At 45.1% G+C, this 27,177-nt stretch overlaps 4 protein-coding genes and 1 pseudogene across 8 annotated transcripts in view; 2 read left to right on the forward strand and 3 right to left on the reverse strand.

The window, feature by feature from the left end:
- The window catches only part of LOC310828761 (chromosome-associated kinesin KIF4-like), a 35,493-nt gene extending 34,148 nt beyond the window's left edge, over window positions 1–1,345 (reverse strand). The window contains exons 1-2 of one of the 2 annotated variants that reach the window (XM_083706545.1): window positions 797–1,256; window positions 652–678 (exon numbers count right to left, since the gene is read on the reverse strand). The gene's annotated coding sequence lies outside the window, so the exon portion shown is untranslated. Of the gene's footprint in view, window positions 1–651; window positions 679–796 lie in introns of both variants that reach the window. The other variant, XM_083706544.1, reaches the window with a different exon arrangement.
- Window positions 1,346–3,311: 1,966 nt separating this feature from the next.
- PDZD11 (PDZ domain containing 11) lies at window positions 3,312–12,749 on the forward strand. 3 transcript variants are annotated; one of them, XM_083707239.1, is made up of 7 exons: window positions 3,312–3,452; window positions 7,890–8,056; window positions 9,224–9,307; window positions 9,807–9,863; window positions 11,058–11,156; window positions 11,396–11,456; window positions 11,957–12,749. In XM_083707239.1, the coding sequence occupies exons 2-7, from the start codon at window positions 7,952–7,954 to the stop codon at window positions 11,989–11,991; spliced, it is 441 nt and encodes a 146-aa protein (XP_083563365.1). In that variant the 5' UTR covers window positions 3,312–3,452; window positions 7,890–7,951; the 3' UTR covers window positions 11,992–12,749. The 3 variants fall into 3 exon arrangements, with proteins under 3 accessions (XP_083563365.1, XP_083563363.1, XP_083563364.1); XM_083707237.1 differs by lacking the exon at window positions 3,312–3,452 and adding an exon at window positions 3,664–3,894; XM_083707238.1 differs by lacking the exon at window positions 3,312–3,452 and adding an exon at window positions 3,664–3,858.
- Window positions 12,750–18,075: 5,326 nt separating this feature from the next.
- LOC310829037 (histone H1.5-like) lies at window positions 18,076–19,774 on the reverse strand. The gene has a single exon (XM_083707195.1). The coding sequence runs from the start codon at window positions 19,733–19,735 to the stop codon at window positions 19,136–19,138; it is 600 nt and encodes a 199-aa protein (XP_083563321.1). The 5' UTR covers window positions 19,736–19,774; the 3' UTR covers window positions 18,076–19,135.
- Window positions 19,775–23,793: 4,019 nt separating this feature from the next.
- LOC310828732 (histone H3.2) lies at window positions 23,794–24,543 on the forward strand. Its single transcript, XM_083706464.1, has one exon. It carries the CDS (start codon window positions 24,060–24,062, stop codon window positions 24,468–24,470), a length of 411 nt encoding a protein of 136 aa, XP_083562590.1. The 5' UTR covers window positions 23,794–24,059; the 3' UTR covers window positions 24,471–24,543.
- A 1,287-nt stretch (window positions 24,544–25,830) lies between these two features.
- LOC310829081 (histone H2B 7 pseudogene) lies at window positions 25,831–26,384 on the reverse strand (annotated as a pseudogene). Its single transcript has one exon. The product of its transcript is annotated as a histone H2B 7 pseudogene (transcript).
- Between the last annotated feature and the right edge of the window lie 793 nt (window positions 26,385–27,177).

Consider the following 27,177-nt stretch of genomic DNA (forward strand, 5'->3'; position numbering starts at 1 on the left):
TCAAGTGTTTCCCAATTGTCAGTGTTTATACCACAGTGGTACCTCTGGTTATGTACTTAATTCGTTCCGGATGTCCGTTCTTAACCTGAAGCACAACTTTAGCTAATGGAGCCTCCAGCTGCCGCCCCACGATTTCTGTTCTCATCCTGAAGCAAAGTTATTAACCTGAAGCACTCTTTCTGGGTTAGCAGAGTCTGTAACCTGAAGTGTATGTAACCCAAGGTACCACTATACAGGCCTCGGGTTCTGTGTACCTGAAGGAGAGTCTCCATCCCCATCGTTCAGCCCGGACACTGAGATCCAGCGCCGAGGGGCTTCTGGCGGTTCCCTCATTGCGAGAAGTAAGATTACAGAGAACCAGGCAGAGGGCCTTCTCGGTGGTGGCGCCCGCCCTGTGGAATGCCCTCCCAGCAGATGTCAAGGCAATAAACAACTATTTTACTTTTAAAAGACAACTGAAGGCGGCCCTCTTTAGGGAAGTTTTTAATGTCTGACGCTGTATTGTTTTTAATATTCAGTTGGAGGCCTCCCAGAGTGGCTGGGGAAACCCAGCCAGATGCGCGGGCTATAAATAATAAAATTAATTTATTATTATTATTATTATTATTATTATTATTATTATTATTATTATTATATTTTTCTTAGATTTACATTGAGACAGTCTTTAAACCTCTTGGCCTGAGCCTCCCTCGCAGGGTTGTTGTGACAGCAGAAGTGCCCAACCCCCCGTGCACCTTGCGAAGATGGGGGGTGGGGGGTGGGGAGGAGAAGCGGGTAGGGGTGCCCCCCCCTAGGCCTTAGCCTCCCTCACAGGACTGTTGTTGAGAGGATGCAAACGGGGCCGGCGGGGGGGGGGGGAGAGAGAGAGAGAGAGAGAGAGGACGGAAGAGGAAGGAGAACCTCGCCCCAGGGGAAGAATAAGAATAAAGAGGCGTCCCACGCGAACAGACCCCCCCCCAGGGGAAAATTGGGAAATTTAAAAGCAACCGTCACCCGAAAACACGCGCTTTGGGGAAGGAAAAAGGCGGGGAAGGGGACCGAAAGGGTTAAAAGCGGGGCGGGGGGGGGCTATGCACTGTCCTAGGACCTACCCCCCCCTCACTTCAGGTGACCGTTACCCTCTTCTCCTCTCTCTCGCGCGCGGCCTTCTCCTTCCCCGTCCACTGGCTGGCCGGCCCGCCAACGGCCTCGTCTCGCGGAGACACCGCCTCCGCCGCTCCTTCCCCTCAGTTTACAACGTTCAAATCCGCCGCGCCAATCCGGGCACCTCAAGGGAGGGGGGCGGGGGGAAATAATGCAGACGGACGCGCCGAGGCAGCGTGCGCGGTGACGTCAGTACCACCCCACCACCACCACCACCACCACCGTCGGCGCCATAGACGTATGCCAGAATGAAGAGGTGTACCTGTTGCGGAGAGTTTTCGGGTTCTCTTAGATCTGAGGTGTCGGGAGTCTAAACAAAAAAAAAATTCCTTCCAGTAGCACCTTAAAGACCAACTAAGTTAGTTCTAGGTATGAGCTTTCGTGTGCATGCACACTTCTTCAGATACACTGAAACAGAAGTTTCCAGACCCTTCTATATAGTGAGAAGGTGGGGAGGGGTATTACTCAGAAGGGTGGTGGGAATGGGTGGTTGGCAGATAGCTGTGATGAGCCTGTTGACGACTCTTAACGACTGCAATAGGTCTTACAGGGAGAAGCAAGGGGTGAAAAGGTGAAAAATGGCTTTGTCATGTATAATGAGATAAGAATCCAAGGTCTTTGTTCAGGCCAGGTTTCTCCATGGTTTTAAGTTTGTGTCGGGAGTCTGTTAGCGAATGGTGGAACTGAATGGCTTTGGTGTTTATGGAAGTGTTACGGTAAAAATCTGGGTGCGAGGCTGCTCTGCACCCAGCTCGTCGGACTAAGTCCCTGCGGAGGAAAATGAGCTCAGCCGGAGACAGGGGCAAGCTGCAGAAGATCCACGGTTATTGCGCAACAGGTTCAAGGCGAGGTTGAACAGTGAGAAAGGGGTGACATAAACTTTTGAAACTTCCCTCCATGTCCCAGAATACAGTGCAAAATACATCCCAGTTACATCATGAATACATTAAAGAGAGGTTGGGTTACACAGATTACATCATGAATACATTAAGAAGAGGTTGGGTTACACAGGATTAACATATGGAGGAGGGAGGGGGGAATATGCAGAGCTGGAGATATGCGTAGATAAGCACATCCTGATGAGAAGACAATGGTCCATGTACTGGCATTGCCTGGAGGAAAGGCTTGGCAGAGTGATTTGACAGGATTAGGGTCTTGACACCTTGCTTGAGGGATTATGGAGGACAGGGAAGGTGTGATGGAGTCCTAGAGAAATTGAGCAAATTGGCACGTTGATTTTCTATGAATTTTATAGATTTTAGTCCCTTTTGACATTGACAATTGGAAATAAATTGATACATTGTAGCGAAGAAGAAGGTGAAGAAGACATGCCCCCCCCTTCCGTATCAGGAAGACAATCTTACTCGGCTACAAGTGATCGCAGAAGAAGAAGAAGAAGAAGAAGAAGAAGAAGAAGAAGAAGAAGAAGAATTTAACAGTTGAAAAGTATCTTTGCTACTGTAATGCTTGTACCCGGGCAGGGAATAAAATCTCTTGGCCGAGACTTTGCAGAGTTTGTGAGTCATCTTTAAAACAACTTCTGTTATTGCTAAATCAGTTGAATTCAGTTTACTGAGGTCTCATCACCCAAGAATCTGCACAGCTCGAAAGCATGATCACAGTTTAGTTTGTTTTCTGAAACCCAAATATAGATTCGTTTTTGTTTTTGTGGAGCAACGTGGCCATAGATCTGCGATCCCGCCTACTGCTAAACTTCAAGTGAAAACGGAAAGCAGCCATTGGCCTTGACTCTGAGGAATGACAACCCCCACCCCACCCGTCATCGTTGCAGGGGCTGATGGGAATTGTAGTTCTTCCAAGCTCCGGGATCAAAATGGCGTCTTTTTCGTGAGGCAAGAGCTGGGAAATCAGGACTATATATTGTCAGCCCTTATTTCCTTAAAATATGCGTGGGAGAGAACTCTCTCGCTCATTTATTGTATACTGCCCTTGCTTCTTAACCCTCCAGGATGGTTTACATCAATTTTTTAATTTATTCTTTAAACGGAGGGCGCCAGCCTGAGGGAACGAAGCAGGGAGCAGGTCTCTCTCCTCCTTTACCTCACAGAAGTGACCGTTGGGTCACGTGCCGCGCCTTAGTGACTGCGCGCCTAGCAACCGTTGCCACGGCAACCACTGAGGCAGTCTCACGCCCAATCCCTTTCTGTGGGGGGGGGCGAGAAGTTGGTTGCCATTAGAAGAAAGCTTGAAAAACAAATACCTTTCCTCACATTTTAAATCCCCCCTCCAAATTTGAAATATGTATGCCCTGGCTTTCCAGCACATTCAGAGTCGCAGCCATTAAAATGGTGGGTTTTAAAACAGGCGGACTCCCCCCTTAATTCCCTCAGAGGTTGGAGCGTCCTATTTGTCCCCGCCTCCTGAGAAACCCAACCAACCGTCAGGCTTCCTTCGCTAACTGACAGTGAGCCTAGCTAGTAGGAGTAGAGTAGTGATACCCTTCTGTTTTGATTGGGTGGCTGGCGGGGGAGGAGCCTCCTTTGATTGGAGGAGGAGGAGCCTGGTGTTTGTTCCTGCGATCTCAGCTGATCAGCAGCAGGAGGAAGGCCGGTTCTTCCAGGGAGCGGATTGGGCCCCTCTGTGCCCCTTTACTCTGGAGTAGGCCCAGCTGAGCTCTGTGGGAGTGGATCCAAAGGGAGCTTGGGCCTTGGGAGGCGCTCCTGATTTCGCAGCACCCTGGGTGTCTACTCGGAAGTAAGGCCTATGCAGTTCCTTGTGGGTTACTCCCAGGTAAGTGGACAGGGGTGGGGGGGAGAATCCTCTGGGAGCAGGTCCTATGGGAACTTCGTAGGGCTCACCTCTTGAGTAGACCTCCCTAGGTTTGCACTGTAAGGCCCCATCCAAACCATGCGCTGTGATGTAATTTATAATAATTTATTAATTAATTTATAAATGTATTTATAATAAAATAATTATAATGTAATTTATAATAATACAATTTATAGGTTTCCCCAGCCACTCTGGACGGCTTCCAACAAAAATTAAAAATACATTAAAATGTCACACATTAAAACATTCCCTGAACAGGGCTTTGAACAGCCATTGCATTCCCACAAAGGATTCTTGGAGCTGTAGTTTGTTAAGGTTCCTGAGAGTCCTTAGGAGACCCCCCCCCTTTCCAATCCCTCCCTTTCCCCTCACAGAGCTACAGTTCCCAGGTCTGGTCTCCTTGGCACACTTGGCAAACTACAGTTCCCAGGATTCTTTAGGAGAAGCCACAAATATTTAAATGAAACAGGTTTTCATTTCATTCCTCCACCCCTAGAAGGAGAGCTGGAAGTGGGAGATGTTTTCATGCTATTTGAAAACAGATATATAAATGGCAAATACGTTTTATGTCTACTTGTTTTTTTAGCTTTATTAAGCGGGAGATAAAGAATGCCAAACAAAAATAAATAAAAAATGTAACTGCTCCCATTTGTACACATACACAGTACAATGAATGCATATGCCAAAGAATCGTATAGCCTATACCAGCCTTTATTCCTCACTGCTTAACTACTGTCATGAAGTAGTGATTCTGCGAGCAAGTATCGATGGGTGGGGCCCCTCAGGCAGGTGGTTAACAATTACAGTGGTACCTCGGGTTACATACGCTTCAGGTTACAGACTAACCCAGAAATATTACCTTGGGTTAAGAACCTTGCTTCAGGATGAGAACAGAAATTGTTCTCTGGCGGCGTGGTGGCAGCGGGAGGCCCCATTAGCTAAAGTGGTGCTTCAGGTTAAGAACAGTTTCAGGTTAAGAACAGACCTCCAGAACAAATTAAGTTCTTAACCCGAGGTACCACTGTATAATCTTGTGCAATGATGTGTTAAATGTATGGTTCAGATGCGGGGCCTTAGCGTCAAGAGCAGGCATAGGCAAACTCCGGCCCTCCAGATAATTTGGGATTACAATTCCCATCATCCCTGACCACTGGTCCTGCTAGCTAGGGATGATGGGAATTGTAGTCCCAAATTATCTGGAGGGCCGGAGTTTGCCTATGCCTGGTCAAGAGGCAGTTTTGAGAGTGCCCTTGCTGTTATTGGGTAAGGGGTAGAGCACCTTAGGGCGTTTCCCTCCCTCTCCTCTTCAATTCCAGGGAGAAAGGACAGATCTTTCTTTGGAATGGATGAACACTTTCCGCCATCTAAACTTGCCATTCACACTCAGGGTGCTGAAGCTCCAAAACTCCTGTTTGAATCCGCCGCTATGCCATCATGCCAAGGAGGAGGTCCCTTTCCCGAGTCCTCCTTCCGAGCTTCAAATAACTCACATACAGGCACCTAATGGGTGTCATGCTTTATTGGCATATTCTCTGGCACCAGCTACAGACATCAAACAGCAGTCTGATCTACGGCATGTACTCCCTGCCCCTCAGCAGGTTAACTCAAAGATTTATACCCTCTTTCCCCGAAAATAAGACAGTGTCTTATATTAATTTTTGCTCCCAAAGATGCGCTAGGTCTTATTTTCGGGGGCATGTCTTACTTTCGGGGAAAGACGCTACAGTGGTACCTCAGGTTAAGTACTTAATTCGTTCCGGAGGTCTGTTCTTAACCTGAAACTGTTCTTAACCTGAAGCACCACTTTAGCTAATGGGACCTGCTGCTGCCGCCGCGCCGCCGGAGCACAATTTCTGTTCTCATCCTGAAGCAAAGTTCTTAACCTGAAGCACTATTTCTGGGTTAGCGGAGTCTGTAACCTGAAGCGTATGTAACCCAAGGTACCACTGTAATTGTGAGTCAGTCTCCGCCAGGGCAGAGTGAGCAGCAGGCTCGGGCTGTCTGATTTAAAGAGACTGCCTGAACAGCTCCGGCTCCGCTGCAGCTAGTGAGTTGCGCGGCAGCGCCTGCCGTTATGGTCTAGAGGAGACGCCTTATGGTAGCTTTGGGGGCCTTATATTCGGGGGAGGCCCTATTATCGGGGAGGTCTTATTTTCAGGGGAATGCCTTATATTACAGCGAGAGGCAAAACTGGAAGTAGGTCTTATTTTCGGGGGAAAGAGGGTAGGGGCTGGAGAATGCCGGCAGCCAGCCCGCCCCATCATCTGCTCCCACTTTGGGGACTACAGTGGTACCTCGGGTTAAGTATTTAATTCGTTCCAGAGGTCCGTTCTTAACCTGAAACTGTTCTTAACCTGAAGCACCACTTTAGCAAATGGGGCCACCCGCTGCTGCCGCGCCACCACAGCACAATTTCTGTTCTCATCCTGAAGCAAAGTTCTTAACCTGAAGCACTATTTCTGGGTTAGCGGAGTCTGTAACCTGAAGTGTATGTAACCCGAGGTACCACTGTAATTGTTAACCACCTGCCTGAGGGGCCCCACCCATCGATACTTGCTCGCAGAATCACTACTTCATGACAGTAGTTAAGCAGTGAGGAATGAAGGCTGGTATAGGCTATACGATTCTTTGGCATATGCATTCATTGTACTGTGTATGTGTACAAATGGGAGCAGTTACATATTTTATTTATTTTTGTTTGGCATTCTTTATCTCCCGCTTAATCCGAGATCTGTATATGCATAAAATAAAGCTAAAAAAACAAGTAGACATAAAACGTATTTGCCATTTATATATCTGTTTTCAAATAGCATGAAAACATCTCCCCCCTCCAGCTCTCCTTCTAGGGGTGGAGGAATGAAATGAAAACCTGTTTCATTTAAACAGCAAAATATTATTAAACCCAGCCCTGGACAAATGGACAACATTATCCTGTGTGACAATTTTAACTCCAAAGGATGTTCTGAAAAGAGATGTCTTCAAAGCTAGTTTAAAAGAGACCAGATTTTGATAGCGTTCTGACAGATATAGGATTCAACAAGTATAGCTATTGCCACTGTCACATCTGTGAACTGGGAGAAAACTGTACTTGATTTTTAAAAGCAATCATGCAAAGTTTAAAGCACAAAAGTTTTTTGGAGAGGAGGAAGAGACGACGACTTTAGAACAAACTTACAGTTAACAAAAAAGACGCTTATTTATACCACAGCTTGTGGGAAATAGATGGCATCAAATCTCTTGTGCAATCACTAGCTTTTTGGGTGTGTGTGCGTGTGGGTGTTTTCCATTAATTTCTCCCCTGCCTTGAAGCATACCGTATTTTTTGCTCTATAAGACTCACTTTTTCCCTCCTAAAAAGAATCATAGAATCCTAGAGTTGGAAGAGACCACAAGGGCCATTGAGTCCAACCCCCTGCCAAGCAGGAAACCCCATCAGAGCACTCCTGACATATGGTTGTCAAGCCTCTGCTTAAAGACCTCCAAAGAAGGAGACTCCACCACACTCCTTGGCAGCAAATTCCACTGTCCAACAGCTCTTACTGTCAGGAAGTTCTTCCTAATGTTTAGGTGGAATCTTCTTCCTTGTAGTTTGGATCCATTGCTCCGTGTCCGCTTCTCTGGAGCAGCAGAAAACAACCTTTCTCCCTCCTCTATGTGACATCCTTTTATATATTTGAACATGGGGAAGTAAGGGGAAATGTGTGTGCGTCTTAAGGAGTGAATGCAGGCTGCGCAGCTATCCCAGAAGCCAGAACAGCAAGAGGGATTGCTGCTTTGACTGCGCAGCGATCCCTCTTGCTGTTCTGGCTTCTGAGATCCAGAATATTTTTTCCCTTGTTTTCTTCCTCCAAAAACCAGGTGCGTCTTGTGGTCTGTTGCGTCTTATAGAGCAAAAAATACGGTATTTGGCTTTAAGAAGGAAAGTTGACAGGCCACATATACTATTTTCTCTCCAGAATTGACATCCCATCTTCGGAAAGATCGCCTGGGGCTTTTGCAGCTCTGTGCTGACTCCAAAATGGATATCGGAGGTGGTGGCTGTGGCCGTATCTCATACGATGACTATCCCGTGGTGTTTCTCCCTCCCTACGAGAGCCCTCCTACCTGGATCCCTCCTCATGAGGTGTGTATCTAAAAGATCTTTGAGTCATTAAGAAAGCCTGGCCGCTGTTGTCCATGCGCTGGTAACCCCCAGGATGGACTACTGCAGTGCACTGCTTGTGGGACCTGCTTTGGGCATTGTCCTGGAAGCTAGTGCAAACTCCAGCAGCTTAACTGCTCGCCCGGTCAGACTATCTCCATCATGTTACACCGCTTTTGAATTAATTCCCCTAGCTGCCAATTAGCTACCAGGCTATTTTTTTTTATTATTTTTGGTTTTGGTTTTTTTAGAAGAAGAGTTTATTTTATTTTTTTCATAATAATATTTATTATTTTCCATGCATAGACATAACAAAAGAAAAAAATGACAATAATAAAGGGGGGGGGGGAAAGAAATAGAAAAAAGAAAAAAGAATATAGAACATAAAATAGAACAAATCATCACTTAATTAATTAATTAAAATCCATCTTCATAAACATATTATTGGACTTCCTCAAATCTCTTCCATCTGAATTTCTTAGTAATTATATGTAGCAGTTTCCAATATCATTATTTCAGCTACCAGGCTATTTTAAAGATGTTGGAACTGGTGTACAAAGCGCTCTACATCTTGGGATGAGAATAGTTTAAAATATCATTTCACCCCATATACCCCCAAACTGATCACTGCTCTCTGCAGCAGAGGGACTCTTGCAGATAATCTCATCAGGAGACCTGGTGAAACCCAGCCAGATGGGTGGGAATATAACAACAACAAACAACAACAACAACAACAAATTATTATTACCACCTTCCTCTTTCAACAAGATGGTTCAATAGAGATTTTTTTTCCCCAGACTGTATCTACTGGACTCCAAAGCATTTTTATATATGAAATCATTTATTTATGTGGTTTATTGTTGCTGTTCGTATTGTTAAATCACTTTGGTATATTATATAATCCATCCTGCTAGGAGCTGATTAGAGTTGGGAGTTGACTAACCCTCTTCTACAGCGCTAATGTCTGGTTGTAAGGTTTTAAAAGAGATCCCAAGTTGCTTAAAATGTTTTTTTCCCGCCATTTTTCTTATTCTTCTTGGAGCAGCACTAGGCCATGGAATGCTATGATGAACCTCAATAAGTTTCTGATTTCCACAATGAAATTCACCTTGCCATTTTTAAATTTTGTAACTTGCTTTCCCCCCCTAGAGAATTTACCATTCGGATTATAACAATGAGCTGACCCAATTCCTGCCTCGTACCATTGTGTTGAAAAAACCCCCAGGGGCACAGGTGAGTCTTGGCCCACACTCAGGGGACTTGCGGGAAATGGGGATTACAAGGGTGTGTGAGGTTTTCTCAGCTGGGATTGTAGGGTTGCCAACTGAGGTCCTCCACACCAGACTTGGAAAACATGAGGTCCTTCGGCCATGTTTTGTTTTTTTGGACTCCATCTGCCATCAGCCCCAGTCAGCATGGGCAATGGTCAGGAATGATGGGAGTTGTAGTCTGAAACGTCTAGAGGATACCAGATTCCTCCTCTACTGAAAACTTAGCTATCCTTGGAGGCGATTGCATTTGCAACCTGCCCTGTGCTTTACAAATTTTATTTTATTTAGCAGTTCCTCTATTTCATGGGGTCATTGTGGGAGCATTAAAAATTCAATGATGATGTAGACCTCTGTCACCCAAAGGTCTGTAGCAGAAATAACAGTCTGGAAGAAGGCAGTATTCAGGGACAATCTATATGTTGAACTGCCAAATCTCCAACTCAATTCTGTTTCCTTTCTAGCTGGGCTTTAATATTCGAGGAGGAAAAGCATCACAACTGGGGATCTTCATCTCTAAGGTGCGTTGATCTTTAGTCCCGACCTCATGGCTGCCTAGTTCTGTTACTTCATTGACATGCAAATTAATTGTGTTTATTGGTCATTTCTTAAAAAAAAAAAAGCATTTTTACTATGATCTTCAGCTGAGAAGGCTCCCAAACAAGTTTATATAAGATCACAAAACAAGGTAGTCCGTGCCCACAGATTTGCAATATAAAAGGCATGATGCAAAAGGGAAAGGGGTTGAAGAGGGCAGAGGAAAAAGTAAAACTCATTCACCACTTCTTATTATATGTTACACTTGTCGAATGACCTGCAGTTTCATCCTATGAGTATTTTTGTTTAAGTTAGCATATAAAATTACAGAAAAACACCCATTCTAATCTGATACGTTAGTTTCAATAAAGCATAAAATACGTTTATTCATTTGCCAAATTACTTGATGAGATTCACTTTCTCTATGAAGAATATCCATCAGTTATTATGCATGTTTCCTTGGAAGCTTATCCCATATACTTCAGTCATGTTTATTACCAAACAAACAGGCTGAGGATTGCAACTTTAAGTGATTATTTTTGGTAAATGACTTAGATGTTTCACACAGATCTTGGTTAAAAAATAAAATAAATCTAAGATAACCCTACCTTATCGCATGGCTTAGATAAAAGAGGAATGGTTGGATTTAAAAACTGAACCATTTATTTCAGCCTAGCTACTATGAGCATGATTTGCAGGTTTTCAAAATAAAAATGGAGGAACCCTGCCTGCCCCTCCCAGCAACCTCAGTGTTCATTTTTGTGCCTTTGTCCTAAACCTTCTGCTTCCTTCTACTGTTTCATGACAACTGGCAAGGAGACCAGCAGCTCAGTTCTTCCTGTGTTGTAAGCAAGTTCCGCTCATTTCAACGGAGCTTAGCCTTGAGTTTCTATCCATCGGATTCATAGACTCATAGAGGTGGAAGGGACCCTGCAATACATGAATCTCGACATGCAGTTCCTCATCCAGTTTGAAACCACACCAGACCCTGCTAAGCTTCACAAATGTGCCAGCAGTTTGATCGCTGCACCATTTGGGGACTGAGAGTTTTGGAGGTGGCAGAGCGCAGGGCAGTTGAGTTGTGTGACAGGATGAGGCCAGCTTCCCCTAGATGCCAAGGGTGCATTTGCAGCTCCTGGCCTCTGTCTGAATGGCGGTCTTGCCTCTCCTGATCCCAGGTGATCCCGGATTCAGATGCCCATCGAGCCGGATTGCAGGAAGGAGACCAAGTGCTGGCAGTTAATGACGTCGACTTCCAGGATATTGAGCACAGCAAGGTGAGAGGGGAGAAATTATGAACCAGAGCCACAGGATGTGCTCTGAAGGCTTACGGTGTATCAGCCTTGCTGAAGCGAAACTGGTTTAGGGAGGCGCCTGGAAGGGAGATGGCCTTGAAATCCTTTATGTGGGATGCTTTTTACACTGGGAAGGAAAGGCAGAGTAAAAGTGCATTTTAAATCAATGATTCAACCCTTCTTTGTTCAGTTCATCTGTTGTTTCCCCCCTGCCCCTACAGGCTGTGGAGATCTTGAAAACTGCTCGGGAGATCATTATGCGAGTCCGATTCTTCCCATATAGTAAGTGCTGTTGCCCTGCTGCTACTGCTCTTTAGAAAATCTTTGACCTGTTTGGAAGAGAATGTTTGTCAGGTGAACTGGGACCCACTACATCCATGAAAGAGAGGAGGGAAAATAATGTGCTCCCCCACTATACAAATCCAAAATATGAAACACACACACACACACACGTATTTTAAAATAGTGTAGAGTTCCGTAACATTTCCATGTAGGAAGAGGAGGCACCTCTCATTATAGATGGCTTAAAGGGGGTATTTATTAGACAAATTCCTGGAGGAGAAGTCTGTCCATGGCAGTGATTGCTAAATGAAACCTCCAGCTTCAGGGCTAGTCTACCTTTTGGACACCAGTTGCTGGGGGGAAATGGTGGAAGGAGAGCTGTTGCCTTCATGCCAACATTGTGGGCATGAGAAACAGGATCCTGAACTTGAAGGGCTTACGTCTAGGAATGCAGTCTTTTTGTTCTGCCACTCACGCTTTTTCTCCTCTTTCCCTTCCAGATTACCAGAGGCAGAAGGAGCGAACCGTTCACTAGAAATCCCTTCCCAGTTGGCAGCCTTCTCTTTGCAGAGAGTTCACCACCCTCCAGCCAGATTCTTCTTTTCATGTTTACTCCCGCTCCAGAGCCTTTTCCTTCGGCAAATGCCTGCTTGGGGGTGTCGAGGGGGCGTCATTTGTGGCACAGAAACCTCCCCTTTTTGGCTGGATTCCATAGATCCAAGCACCTCCTGAGAAGGATATCTTGAAAGTTTTCTTCTACCTTGTGCTGTGAAGCAAGAAGCAGTAGGAGTCGGATGCAGGGCTTCAGCCAGTTCCCTGGTCCCAGGAAAAATGGATGTTGGTTTGCAGATAAAGCTGTTACCTGGTTTCATTCATCCCCAGGCCCAGAAAGACATTCTATTCCAATAATTTGCTACCTTCATAGCTCTCTGAAAGAGAAGGAACAGAAAGCATCGGGTCCTAGAGGAGCAAACTGAATGCTTCTAAGCTGGTCTCCTTTCTGAATCAGAGAGGGGCCTGCGGTGGTGATTTGGGGTGTAATCCACTGTAAATATCTGCACGAAAGCATGCTGAAATGAAGGGGATTTATTTCGTCATTGTACTAAAGCTGGTGCAAGGGGTGGGGGTTTGACGTATGTCTGCCTCTTCTATATAAAGGCTCAGGGGCTTAAGAACCTATGTTGGTTTGCATGTCATGGGATATGGCTTTAGTAGGATCATTAATACTTCTCATTAAAATGCTGGAAGGCGTTTGCTTTATACACAAAGCAAGCTCCTGGTTTTCATGCACAAGTAGTGGATTCTTCTTTTCTGAAAACAGTAATACCATGGGCATCTTGAATGTGATGGTGGGGTATCTGCACAGCATAGATGCCTTTTCTTTTTCCAAATCTCTCCTGTTACCTGTGTTTCATCAGTTCTCCTTTTTATTTAGACTACCCTTAACAAAAGGGATGCAGGTGGCGCTGTGGGTTAAACCACAGAGCCTAGGACTTGCCGATCAGAAGGTCGGCGGTTTGAATCTCTGTGACGGGGTGAGCTCCTGCTGCTTGGTCCCTGATCCTGCCAACCTAGCAGTTCTAAAGCACGTCAAAATGCAAGTAGATAAATAGGTACCGCTCCGGCGGGAAGGTAAACGGCGTTTCCATGCGCTGCTCTGGTTCGCCAGAAACGGATCAGTCATGCTGGCCACATGGCCCGGAAGCTGTACGCCGACTCCCTTGGCCAATAAAACGAGATGAGTGCCGCAATCCCAGAGTCGGCCACAACTGGACCTAATGGTCAGGGGTCCCTTTACCTTTACCCTTAATGAACACTCAGGCTGTCTTAGGCCACATTTAAAGAGCCATAATACCGCTTTAAACAGCCATGGCTTCCCCAAAGAATCCCGGGAGATGTAGTTTGTTAAGGCTGCCAACAGTTGTTAGGAGACCTCCTAGAGCAGGCATGGCCAAAGTTGGCTCTCCAGATGTTTTGGGACTATGACTCCCATCACCCCTAGTTCACAGGACCAGTGGTCAGGGATGATGGGAATTGTAGTCCCAAAACATCTGGAGGGCCAACTTTGGGCATGCCTGTCCTAGAGCTACAATATCTCAGTGTGGTTTAACCACCAATCCCTCTTCACATGGGACTCTGGGAATGGTATCTCAGGGAGAGGAATAGGGACCTCCTGACAACTTTCAACACACTTAACAAACTGCATCTCCCAGAATTACTATGGCATCATAGTGCTTCAAAATTTTGCTGTGAATGTGACCAAACACAGGCAGTTATAGATCAGTAAATAATGTACTGTGCACAGACCTAATTCATGAGTCAGATACTTTTTTTAGAAAGCAACAAAGCTGAACTTTTTCAGATTTCTGGGTGGCAAATGGGTGGTACCCTTTTCTCCTTGGTGTGATCACACCCATTCCAAGCTGTGGGTATGTTTGCAGTCCTTATCTGTCCCGGCAGCCGCAGATTTGCTTTTGCCTTCTTTGATGTGGGTAAAGGTAAAGGGTCCCCTGACCATTAGGTCCAGTCGTGGCTGACTCTGGGGTTGCGGCACTCATCTCGCTTTACTGGCCCAGGGAGCCGGCGTACAGCTTCCGGGTCATGTGGCCAGCATGACTAAGCCGCTTCTGGCGAACCAGAGCAGCGCATGGAAACGCCGTTTGATGTGGCTAGAAGTCTTCAAATCCTCTCCTCAAATTGCAGCCTGCTTGGTTCTGTGTGGGGCGAGGTTGTCACAGCAGTGAAACCTGCTTAGATTTTGTTAGGTGAGTCTTAGCACATGAACCTCACCTAAGAAACATTTTCAGGTTTCTGGTGCAGGATGTCTCCCCTGCCTCTAGCTGTTTCTGCTTGGGCTCTGCTGCACAAGGGGATCATTAAAAAAAAAAAAAAAAGCAAGAGAATTTGATTAACTTGAGCTTCAGCCCCTTAGAGGAAGCGAAGCTAGGGAGTTAAAACACACATTCCTCACCTCCAAGGAATGCTTGCTCATCAAAACTCTTCTTCCTGCTTCATTAAGTTTGGGTGTGGCTCCGCAAGGGAAGCTTGCTAATTGTCCCACTCACAACACTGTCAAAATATTTATATAACTCTCTTGATGTTCTTGTTCTGCAATGTATTCTCTTTGAGACTTATTTTTTCACAACAGAGACAGCAACCTTTTCTTGTCATTGCTGGATTCTATTCTATCAGAGGGGTTTTTTTGGGGGGGGGGAGTTTCAGTAAAATGTTAACATCTGAGACTGGTGTATTATTCACCCTGCTTAGGGTTGCTGTGGACTCCATACTGAGAACCTAGATTTCACAAGATTTCCCATTTTACTTATTCTGTCTAAACCACAGAGCCTAGGGCTTGCCAATCGGAAGGTCGGCAGTTCGAATCCCCGCGACGGGGTGAACTCCCGTTGCTCGGTCCCAGCTCCTGCCAACCTAGCAGTTCGAAAGCATGTCAAAGTGCAAGTAGATAAATACCGTATTTTTCACTTTATAAGATGCATCAGACCATAAGACACACCTAGTTTTTGGAGGAGGAAAACAAGGAAAAAAATATTCTGAATCCCAGAAGCCAGAACAGCAAGAGGGATCTGGCTTCTGGGATAGTCTCTTGTTGTTCTGGCTTCTGGGATAGCCGCGCGCAGCCTTCCCCTCCTCGGGGAAAAGCCCCCAAGAGCCGCACACACGTTCCACGCGGTTCTTTAAAGGGAGCGCTGAGCAGAGCCTCCCACCGCATTCGCTCCATAAGACGCACACACATTTCCCCTTACTTTTTAGGAGGGGAAAAGTGCGTCTTATAGAGTGAAAAATACGGTAGGTACTGCTCTGGTGGGAAGGTAAACGCCGTTTCCGTGCGCTGTTCTGCTTTCGCCAGAAGCGGCTTAGTCCTGCTGGCCACATGACCCAGAAGCTGTACACCGGCTCCCTCGGCCAATAAAGCAAGATGAGCGCTGCAACCCCAGAGTCGTTCGCAACTGTACCTGACAGTCAGGGGTCCCTTTACCTTTACCCCTCACTACCAAAGGTTGGATTGTCTCAGTTACAGGTTGTCGGAGGCCTTGAGTCAGGTTGCAAATTTCCTGACAAAACTAGTACCATGTCTCTTATTCCTTATAAATACTTGCCTATGTAGCTGCTATCTTCACTGTGCCAGAAAGAAAAGAATGTCCCACCCAGAAATTGATGGCACCTTGTTACTATGTCCCCCAAAGGAAGCTTTCTAGGAGTCTGAAATAACAGTTGGTGCTTGACCCAAACAAGAGGGATACCATGGCCTTTACTTGCCTGTAAACTTTGCAGAAGCAGCTGGCAATCCGCAGTTTGACTACTGGACAGGATAAGAGTAATTGGTCTGATCGCAAAAAGCAAATCTACTTTGTGTCCACTTTGAGGGTTTTGTTTTGTTTTCAATCCAACAGTGTATAAATCTTACGAACCAAGCAAATAAAGCCGGGGAAGTCTATGCAAGTATGTTTGGGGGAAGACTCTGCAAACGAGGAGAATGATTTCTCTGTCCCATTCACCCCCACCCATTTGAATATTAAGTTGAAAGCATGCAGGCTTCCAGAGCAGACCATTTTCCAGAGCAGCTGACATTGGTATCAAAATAAAACACAGGACAGAAACGAAAGAAACCTTATCAAAATGCAACGCCACATTTCAAAGTGATTTGAGAATTAGTTTCAAAGTGTCATCAAATTCAAATGGGGCACAGAATCAACGCCTCTTTGCCAGCCAATTACATTGCAAATATCCTACTTGTTTTGAACCCGCTTTCACAGTGCTGTGAAGACTTTATGCTCCAACAATTTCATGGGTATAGCCAGGATTTTAGGTGGGGGGCAAACTTTTTGTTAGGGGGGCAGGCCTAACAGCTTGCAAGGAATTTAATTGATTTTTGTTGATTGTGGGCAGCTGCCCCCACCCTGCCCACGCCCATGAACAACTCCCTAGACTAAAATTCCTATTGTAACTAAGCCATAGTATGGGTCATTGTATGTTCCTTCCGTTTAGCTTCCTTTGAGTCTATTTTTAGATTGCAAGGCTCTGTGGTCTGGGTCCTGCCAAACCTGCTTTTTGTGTCCATATACACAGATGGCAACATGGGAATGGGCACCAATGAGAGTCAAGAATATTTATATTTTTTGCTGTTCCATGATACTAGTCCTCGCCTGCCTGCTTCACACTTCCAGTGAAATGGGAACACTCCTGGTGCAACAGTTTCCAGTACTGTATTTCTTTAAAAAAAAGGAAAAACGACAATGCTTCAAGATTCAAATACTATCTGATTATACTCTTTCTTCTATATTCCTCCTCCATAATGTAAACATAGAAAGAAGGGATGATATTTGGCACCTGTTATTATCTTAGTGTGCAATTAAATGGGAACAAAGTCACGGGACAAGAGACAGTCGGTATGCTTGGTTCCATGGTGTAATGGTTAGCACTCTGGACTTTGAATCCAGCGATCCGAGTTCAAATCTCGGTGGAACCTTGTTTTGTTTGTGAATGGGGGTTCTCCCATCCCTTAAGCTCCCTCGATTTTCAAATTGCGCGTTATCCACAAACCCTGGAGAGAATTTAGAGGGTTGCGTCTCCAGTGGAGAGAGTTGGTCGCAGCCTGTTCTCGTTCACTCTCAAGAGTAATTTAAAAGCAGAAAGTGTGTGCATGGATTTCTAGTGGAGTTTACAGAAGTGCTAATAATTAGTGTTCATGTCTCCAAAGTAGGAAAGCTTTAATTCAGAAACGAAAACTTCAGTCTGAGTTCCTTAAACTTAAGCAGTCAAAGCTTTAGAGGGTGGGGGAATGAAGGGGGCGGGGTAATCAGCTGGAAGGCGTTATGCAATCTTAAAGAAAGCAGCCCATTTAAACATGTGCAGAGTGCCTTCCGGACGGGCGGGGTGATTTCCTTCCCTCTCGTGTGTCTAAGATAGGAGATCGCAGCTCATTCAACACAGCGCAGACGGAAGAAAAAGTTGCAAGAATATGGAATCTCAGAAGGAGGCATCGCCCAAGTGTCGGAAAACAGGCTGCGTTTTGATTGCTGGGGCCCGAGATTCATTTTCGGAAAGCAGGACGGGCTAAGCTGCAAAATGAAACCATGCCAACAATCGGCTAACACGTCCAAAGTTTTCAAAATGCCGCTCACACCTTGTACAGCTTCTACATATACGGTGACGGGGAAAACACCAAAACGAATGCATTGGTGGTTCAGTGGTAGAATTCTCGCCTGCCACGCGGGAGGCCCGGGTTCGATTCCCGGCCAATGCAACGTACATTTTAATCTACTTTTAAGATTTCTTCATATGTTTCTTCAGTTAATTATATTATCGCACAATAACATTTCCTCTATTTTCAGGAATAGCAAAAGGCAAACTTTTATAACCTTTTGAATACAGCAGTATCAAGAACTGCTGAGATTGCACATTACATCAAGGTAACTATTATCACTGGCCGAAATAGCTCAGTTGGGAGAGCGTTAGACTGAAGATCTAAAGGTCCCTGGTTCGATCCCGGGTTTCGGCAACAGTAGTTTACATTTTTGTTCTTCGGCCTTTAGGTAATGTCAGTAAGTGCAGTCCTTAACTGCAAGTTTCTCCGCTGTGAACATACAGATAGACTACGTTTTGTGTGGACCCTTTTTATTTCATTTTTTTAAAGAGCTATGCCACTTCAAGAAAAGACAAGAGGACATGAAGATAAAAAGAAATGAAGTGTTGTCATGCCATTACAAGTAGTATTTAAGTTATTTACTGAGCACTTGATGAAAGAAGACGGAAGAGCACTTTTCATTTGCAAATAAAGAGAAAAGAAATAGGGTTGGGGGACGACAAGGGAAAAGGAAGAGACCAGCTTTTTTTTTAAAGAAATAGCAATTCATTGCACGTCTGAATACCCATTTTTGAACAAGCATGACAGTGGATATGAAGTCTTCAAGTCACCCCCGTTTCCCCTTAAACCTAATGATTATGATATAGGTAAAGCTGAGAGGTGAATATGAGAACAGGTGAACCGTGCCAGGAGAATAGCCCGATCACGAGCAGCAGCCGGCGACGAGGTGGCCGAGTGGTTAAGGCGATGGACTGCTAATCCATTGTGCTCTGCACGCGTGGGTTCGAATCCCATCCTCGTCGGTGCATGTTGGCAGGGTGTCTTTTTTTAAAATAGCAGTACGCACACTAAGCATCAAACCTGCAGTGCAAACCGATCATGAATCAGAAATATACTATGTGGCAGGTATCACCAAAGCAGTGTTGCCATTTTCTAAATGCGCTGTTGATCCCGCGCAGCGCACCTGCCGTTTTCTAAAACTATTCTTCCATTAAATTGCAATTAGCAATTATATCAAGTGGACACTATGGTAAGAAAGAAAATAAACCGCATCCCCTTTGTTGTGAGCAGCAATGTAAATAAGGAAGCAAATAGAAATAACTGGCAGCGGGATCCGAACCCAACTGCCCCTTAAAGACTGGAGTCTTAAAGCAGCGTTTTACGACCGCTCGCTCACGCTGCCACAATTTGTTTAATGTATCTCATTTAGAAATACGTAACCACGAGAGCAATCAATTCCGACAACTTGGGAGAGAAGCCGATCAGAGCAGTGATTTCAGTCTTTCGCAGAAACTGTGGGTGGCTCTTAAAAGAGCCGTTTGTGTTAAATGACGCCCCCCAGTAAAATGTTAATTCACTTTTTCTTAGGGGCGAGTTTGGGTTTGGATGCCTTCGGCTTGGCTTTAGCCTTCGGCTTCAGAGCTTTGGCGGGGCTCTTCGTTGTCTTCTTGGGCTTGGTGACTTTGGACTTCTTGGGGCTCTTGGCCGCCTTCTTGGCACCTCCTGCCCCCGGTTTCTTGGCCACTTTCTTGACGCTTTTCTTGGCCCCAGCACCTCCTACAGCCTTCTTCACCTTGGCGGCGGCAGGCTTCTTGCTCTTCACCGCTGCCGCCGGCTTCTTGGGCGCCTTCTCCTTGTTTTCCGCCTGCTTCTTATTGAGCTTGAAGGAGCCCGAGGCGCCCGTGCCCTTGGTCTGCAGCAGGATCCCCCGGGTCACCAGGCTCTTCAGGCCCAGCTTGATGCGGCTGTTGTTCCGCTCCACGTCGTAGCCGGCGGCCGCCAGCGACTTCTTCAGCGCGGCCAGGGAGACACCGCCGCGCTCCTTGGACGCCGTCACCGCCTGGGTCAGCAGCTCCGTCACGCTGGGGCCCGACGCCTTGCGGGGCTTCGGGGCCGCCTTCTTCGCGGTACCTTTGGGGGCAGCAACAGCGGCGACAGGAGCAACTTCAGCCATTATCGCAACGAACCTCTATCTTCCTCCACTCCGAAATCTGAGCGCGAGCAGCGGCTCGGAGCTCTCTATTTATAGGGGAAGAGCCGCACTCTGATTGGTGCGTTTCGGGAACGGCGCGTGCACGCCAATACCTGGCTGGGGGCCTTTGCCGCGTTGTGCTTCTTTATCCGCTTATAATGTCAATTAATCGAAATTAGCTGCACGGATAATTTCGGTTCCGGGAGGGATCGATGGGGAGGATGTGTGCGATTTTAAGGATCTGGTTTTCGCGTTCGGGGGATGCAAGGCAAGCCTGGAAAACAGAGGGGAGCTCAGCCCATGGCTAGTTTTTAAGCCTTCAAATATGTAAACATTAGCTTTTAAGTCAAAATAGCGAATGTTTCTTTGGACGGACACTTGTGGAAAGTATTTAATAGGATACTTTGGAGGGTTTCCTTTTCAGTAACCGAGAAAGGAACGTGTTTCGGCGGATTATTTCAAGGCAATTGCTTATTTAATTGAGCCAAGTAGCACATCCGGCTTGTCTTATGAGGTGCTGTTTTCTGGAGTTCAGTGAAAGGAAAGTGGTATTGTATAGTGGTTTTTGAACCAAGCTTCCAAGATATTCCGCGGGAATTTATTGAACGTCTAAACCACTGCTGCAATTATTTCCCCTGAAATAATTGTTAAGGTTTGTCCGCTGTGTCGCCTGAGGATAGATATATCACCGATATAAAGGGAGTCTGCAACAACAACAACAACAGATGCAGACTTTGTGCCTTAGGAAACTGACAGTTTCTCCTACTCCACTCCAAACTGAAGTTTACAAAGATAAGATCCTTGTGGATGTCCCACAGCAGACAGGGTCTGGGTCCCTTTGGTTATTGCAAGTGTCTGGAGGCAGTTGGAGGATGGATGGCGGCTAATAGACTGAGGTTGAATCCTGACAAGACAGAAGTGCTATTTTGGGGGGACAGGAGGTGGGTGGGTGTGGGGGATTCCCTGGTCCTGAATGGGGTAACTGTGCCCCTGAAGGAACAGGTGCGCAGCCTGGGAGTCATTCTGGACTCACAGCTGTTCATGGAGGCGCAGGTCAATTCTGTGTCCAGGGCAGCTGTCTACCAGCTCCATCTGGTACACAGTTTGAGACCCTACCTGCCTGCCTGCCTGCAGACTGTCTCGCCAGAGTGGTGCATGCTCTAGTTATTTCCTGCTTGGACTACTGCCATGCGCTCTACGTGGGGCTACCTTTGAAGGTGACCCGGAAACTACAACTAATCCAGAATGCGGCAGCCAGACTGGTGACTGGGAGCGGCTGCCGAGACCACGTAACACCGGTCCTGAAAGAGCTACATTGGCTCCCAGGATGTTTCCAAGCTCAATTCAAAGTGTTGGTGCTGACCTTTAAAGCCCTAAACGGCCTTGGTCCAGTATACCTGAAGGAGCGTCTCCACCCCCATCATTCAGCCCAGACGCTGAGGTCCAGCTCCGAGGGCCTTCTGGCGGTTCCCTCACTGCGAGAGGCCAAGTTACAGGGAACCAGGCAGAGGGCCTTCTCGGTGGTGGCGCCCGCCCTGTGGAACGCCCTCCCACCAGATGTCAAGGAAATAAGCAGTTATCTGAGTTTCTGAAGGCAGCTGTGTTTAGGGAAGTTTTTTATGTTTAATAATTTTTTGTATTTTAATATTCTGTTGGAAGCTGCCCAGAGTGGCTGGGGAAACCCAGCCAGATGGGCAGAGTATAAATAATAAATTGTTGTTGTTGTTGTTGTTATTATTATTATTATTATTATTATTAAGCCTTCACTGTCAGTAAGGAGTCATCTAACTATATTGTAACACCCTGAGATTTTATCCTTTTATCGCAGGCTATGGTGGCAATGTAGTCTCTGGGATCCATTGGCTGACATCTATGACTGGTGAGAGTGCTACATCAGACCCAGGAAGACTTGCAGTTAAATTGTCTACTCGTGATAAAATGACCTAAAAGTCACTCATTAGATGATCTGAAGCCAGTCACTCCCTCTCAGTCTTGCCAACTTCACAAGCTTGTTGTGTGGTTGAAAATCAGGCAAAGATAAATTGTTCCTGCTTCTCTGAAAAAGGTGAAATGTATAAAACTGAAATTGATACAACACTGCTTCTGGACCCCTTGAACTGAATATACAAAATGTTTGATAGATATTTAAAGAAATTAATAGAAACAGATAATGGCACACGGCAGTGGCTACAACAATTCATTTTTTAAAAATAGAATATTTATTAAGATTTTTAGTAATAATACAATAAAAGTAAAAAGAAAAAATAACAAAAATACAAAAATAAAAATAATTAAAAACACACAGATTTTTCCTTTGCTTATTTTCCTTTAGCTTGTTTCCCGGACCTCCTCATATCTCCCTTTTTTGTATTCCAATTCAGATTGTTAGTTCAGCAAATCCTTACCATTAAATTTTTACCTGTTTCTAAGCCATTTTTTTTCATCTCTTAAAGCATTACAGCTGGAAACCACTTAATTTCTATCGAACATCATTCTAACATTCGTTAATTTTACAATATTTCTGTAGGTAGTCTTTAAATTTCTTCCAATCTTCTTCCGCCTGCAGTGGCTACAACAATTCAATGGAATGTCATAGTAACAGACAATATCGTGGAAACAGCACACACAAAAACCCATCAACCCAGTGGCATACAGTTGCACAATGGCACAGAATCTTTTCTCCTTCATCAGTGGAAACTCTTAGGAAACTCTTATGAAAATGAATCACTTCAAAAAATCAAGGAAAGGTCAGAAATCACTTTCTAAGCTGTTTAACAGTGCAAACCTCTGCGTGTTTATCCGAAAGGAAGCCTCATTATATGCAATGGGCCTTCGTCCCAGGTAAATGTGAGAAACATTGCATTAAAAAAGAAAACCAGGGTTTGCAGCATCCTCGTACATAATTAGTCACACCTGCTTTTTGGGAGGTGTCAGCCCTTAGGCAGACTCGAATACTATCAGGATAACATCAAATCAGGAAAACTGCAGCTCAGCGAAGTCCTCGTTAGTATAGTGGTAAGTATCCCCGCCTGTCACGCGGGAGACCGGGGTTCGATTCCCCGACGGGGAGAAGCGCATATTTTGCCGTGGAGGCGCGGAAATGATGATCGCAAAAACAATAGCTGTATTTATTACTATTATTCTATATTATTAATACCCATTCCTTCCAGTAGCACCTTAAAGACCAACTAAGTCAGTTCTTGGTATGAGCTTTCGTGTGCTTATCTGAAGAAGTGTGCATGCACACGAAAGCTCATACCAAGAACTGACTTAGTTGGTCTTTAAGGTGCTACTGGAAGGAATTTTTTTTGTTTTGACTATGGCAGACCAACACGGCTACCTATCTATAATTAATACCCATTAACAGTTTAAAGTGTTAGATTAAGAATGCTATACTCCACTGATCAGCACTGAACACAATACTAATATTTAACATACGATACAATCTCAGTCGTATGAAATTGAACAAAAAAAATCGCTTGCTGGTTCCAGAACTCAGACAGTAGCAGAAAAAAAAAAAATCTTTCATGTGGTCAGCATTCAGTTAACAGGAAAATAGATACTGGCAGCGGTGGGATTCGAACCCACGCCCCCGAAGAGACTGGAGCCTTAATCCAGCGCCTTAGACCGCTCGGCCACGCTACCTTACGAAAGGAGTTCTTTTTCTCTCTCATTTTAGTTTGCAAGACTAACTTTCCTTTTGTTCTTTTGTGTTCTGTCTACTCGTCTAAATAGGCTGCAAGCATGTAAACCGGCACTTTCTGCAATTTTCTGTACAATTCCAGCTGAATTTAAGTCTCCCGCCGTGCTACCATTTGCTCCGTTCTGATTGGTCAATAGCTAACTTCCACTTTTGTCGAATCGTGTCGCCGCGCGGGATATTTAAATAAAAGTATTTAGTTTTCCTTCACTCCCTGTTAATCCCTAAGAAATTGAAACTCAGATTGAGGGGAGCACAGCCCAGAAATGTATGTTCTTCATGAAATTAAGTCCACATATGTTGTGTCCTCGCCTTTCATTTCATTAAAAAAATCCTGGAAACAAGAAATATATTGTGAGCGAGGCAAACTAGGGAAGGTACAAAGAGAAAAGGATGGAGACGTTGCGGCTTCAAATCACGTCCAATCCCTGCAAAGCGCGGGAGATTCGAATCCGGCAAGTGATTGGTCAATGCTCTTAGCCAATCCAAGCAGAGGAATAACAGTATAAATACCCCGCCAGAAGCAGCTTTCGACAAATCGTTGGTGTCAGCCGTGAGAGAAGGTGCTTGTTTTCTATTCTTTTCGCCTTGTACTGTAGCTCTCTAATGGCTCGTACTAAGCAGACCGCTCGCAAGTCCACCGGCGGGAAGGCGCCCCGCAAGCAGCTGGCGACCAAAGCCGCCCGGAAGAGCGCGCCGGCCACCGGGGGCGTGAAGAAGCCTCACCGCTACCGCCCTGGGACTGTCGCCCTGCGAGAGATCCGTCGCTACCAGAAGTCGACCGAGCTGCTGATTCGCAAGCTGCCCTTCCAGCGTCTGGTGCGGGAGATCGCGCAGGATTTCAAGACTGACCTGCGCTTCCAGAGCTCTGCGGTGATGGCCCTTCAGGAGGCGAGCGAGGCTTACTTGGTGGGTCTTTTCGAAGATACCAACCTGTGCGCCATCCACGCCAAGCGGGTTACCATCATGCCCAAAGACATCCAGCTGGCTCGCCGCATCCGCGGAGAAAGGGCTTAAATCGGCACCTCTCGATCAAAGAACAAAAGGCTCTTTTAAGAGCCACTACATACTCTCAAAATTGCTGGAAATTGCTCTTCTCGTTGCCTTCGGTAGGGTAAAATGCCCATCGTGTACATAAGCGAAAATTTGCGCCCCAAAATGATACATTTACTGCATATAACTTCTACAGATATAAATAGTAAGCACTCTTAGGTCGGGTTGGTGGTAGATCCCTTTTACAGGATGTATATGCCCATGATAGTTTAGAAAAATGCAAATATTTTTGGCCACTTAGCCAATGCTTTAGGAGTCTTCAACCTGAGACGCTGCTTAAAATAACTACCTTTGGCGTGTCCTGCCAGCTAAGCTATACCTACAGCAGACCCATATTTGATCTTCATATACTTTCAGTGGGTCTATGCATAGGACCAACAGGGTAGAAAACTTGGGCTTCTATTATATACATGCTATGGGGAATTTTACAGCTATTTCCGCAAAGGAACTGCCTCCTTATTGTTTCCCGTAACCTAGAAGTTTCTACTTGTATCAAAAGGGTCCTACACATAAGAAGATCAAACACTTTTTCAGTAAGCAACAGAACTCTAATAGCGCAGAATTGGAAGACATCAAAAATCCCAACCATAAACGAGTGGCAATCTAAACTATTTGATTATTTATGACACAGAAATTAAGAAACCAAAAAGGCATAAAGTTTAATAACGAATGGAATAAATTTATGGCATACATGGAAACAGGTAAAAAATCTAAAAATCACAGTAGGTGCGATATAAGGCTTATGACGCAGAGTTTTCTGAGGAAAAGAAACCTCAGATAGAAAAATTTTATAACACATTCCGAAACCGAGATGAAGGGAAGTTAATTAGTGTTGTGTGATTTATTTAGTTAATGTAAGTTAATTTGTTGGTGTCTTATGTCAGGTGATGTTTTTTTTCTTTTTTGTTTATTATTATTTCCTTTTTTATGTATTTCTGTTTTGTGTGTTTGTGTTTTGTATGTTTCTTTTGTTTGTTTTAATTGTATGACAATGAATCAAAATAAATAAAAAATATTTTTAAAAGGGTCCTACACATTTGATTCATGCCGCTAATAAATATATATATATATATTACAGCTGATCTAACCTGCAGTTTTAACATCTAGCCTTGCTGTTTCATGCTTGAGACAGCTGGTATACAGTTCACAATTTTGGATTTCGACAGCATACTGGAAAGAATGCTGCGTGTTTGTGAAATACTGTAATATCAGCTACAACTTGGTAGGAAACTGCAATAGCTTGGTTTATTTCTGGATATAATAGCAAGTTGAAGCATGTGTGGTGGTTATGCAATAAGCTAACCTTAAGCATGCTTGGGTTAATTTTACAACACTGGAATCTGCTGCAAGCATCTAGCATTTTTTAAAGTGAAAAGCAAGCACAGCTCTTCTAAAGAAAAGGTGGAGGGCTCTTAAAAGAGCCTTTGGGTTTAAGTGGAGGATTTTTTCCCCAAGTTTACTTGGAGCTGGTGTACTTGGTGACAGCCTTGGTGCCCTCAGACACGGCGTGCTTGGCTAACTCCCCGGGCAGCAGCAGGCGCACAGCGGTCTGGATCTCCCGGGAAGTGATAGTGGATCGCTTGTTGTAATGGGCCAGGCGGGAAGACTCAGCAGCGATGCGCTCGAAGATGTCACTGACGAAGGAGTTCATGATGCTCATGGCCTTGGAGGAGATGCCCGTGTCCGGGTGGACCTGCTTGAGCACCTTGTAGACATAGATGGAGTAGCTCTCCTTCCTGCTCTTCTTGCGCTTCTTGTCGCCCTTCTTCTGAGTCTTGGTGATGGCCTTCTTCGACCCTTTCTTAGGCACGGGAACCGACTTCGCAGGCTCAGGCATTTTCAAAATCAGCCGCCACTTCTGTAGTGCAGAGAGAAACAAACGCCTTTTATGCCAGCTTTATGCAAATGAAGGGCTTGAAGCGCTTGTTTTCTGATTGGCTGGTCAGGAGACTGTTTCAAATACTGCGTTTCTATAGGCAGAAAATACGTGTTTCCCATTGGTTTAAGAACAACGCTCCCTAGAGTTTGAATTACAAGCTCGATATGGTATTGGTCCCTGGCTGGAAAGCTTGCATTGTTATCCAATCAAAAATGCGATTCGAAGCCACAGGCCAAATTGAGTAAAACGTTTCAGGGAAATCCTTTTTAAAAAGATAATACAATCAGATCAAAAAGGGATAATTTTAGATTCAGATATCTGTTCCCATGAAAAATCACACAAACCCCAAAATTCCTTTTGAGAAACGGAATTATAGTACTGTAAATTCGCAATAAAATTGCTGAGCACTCACATGATTGCCAACTTCTTAGCCGAATTATTTTTGAAAGAAAGTCCTGTTGCTTTGTCTTTTTACTCTTTAGCATTCAAAAAGGAGGCTTGCAAGTTCCTGAAGGATACCGCTTGATTGCTGCGCTGTTATTTTAATTTCCCCCGTATTTTCTCTCCCAACCCCCAAGCCAGCGATAATCTGCTCCCCACGCTTTCTCTTCCGTTGTTTCTCAAGGTTCCGGGACAAAAGTGCCGACCAATTTTTCAAGCAAGGTTGCACTTCATAAAAAAAAAAAAAATGCCACCTCCCTTCTTGATATGAAACTTTCCTAAACCAGATTGCAACTTGTTCTCATGATAACCGATTCCCTTAAGTCTCCGCCCGCCATTGAAAATAGGATT

The sequence above is a fragment of the Podarcis gaigeae genome, assembly GCF_964106915.1.
Source record: "Podarcis gaigeae genome assembly, chromosome: 13".
Taxonomy (NCBI): Eukaryota; Metazoa; Chordata; class Lepidosauria; order Squamata; family Lacertidae; genus Podarcis; species Podarcis gaigeae.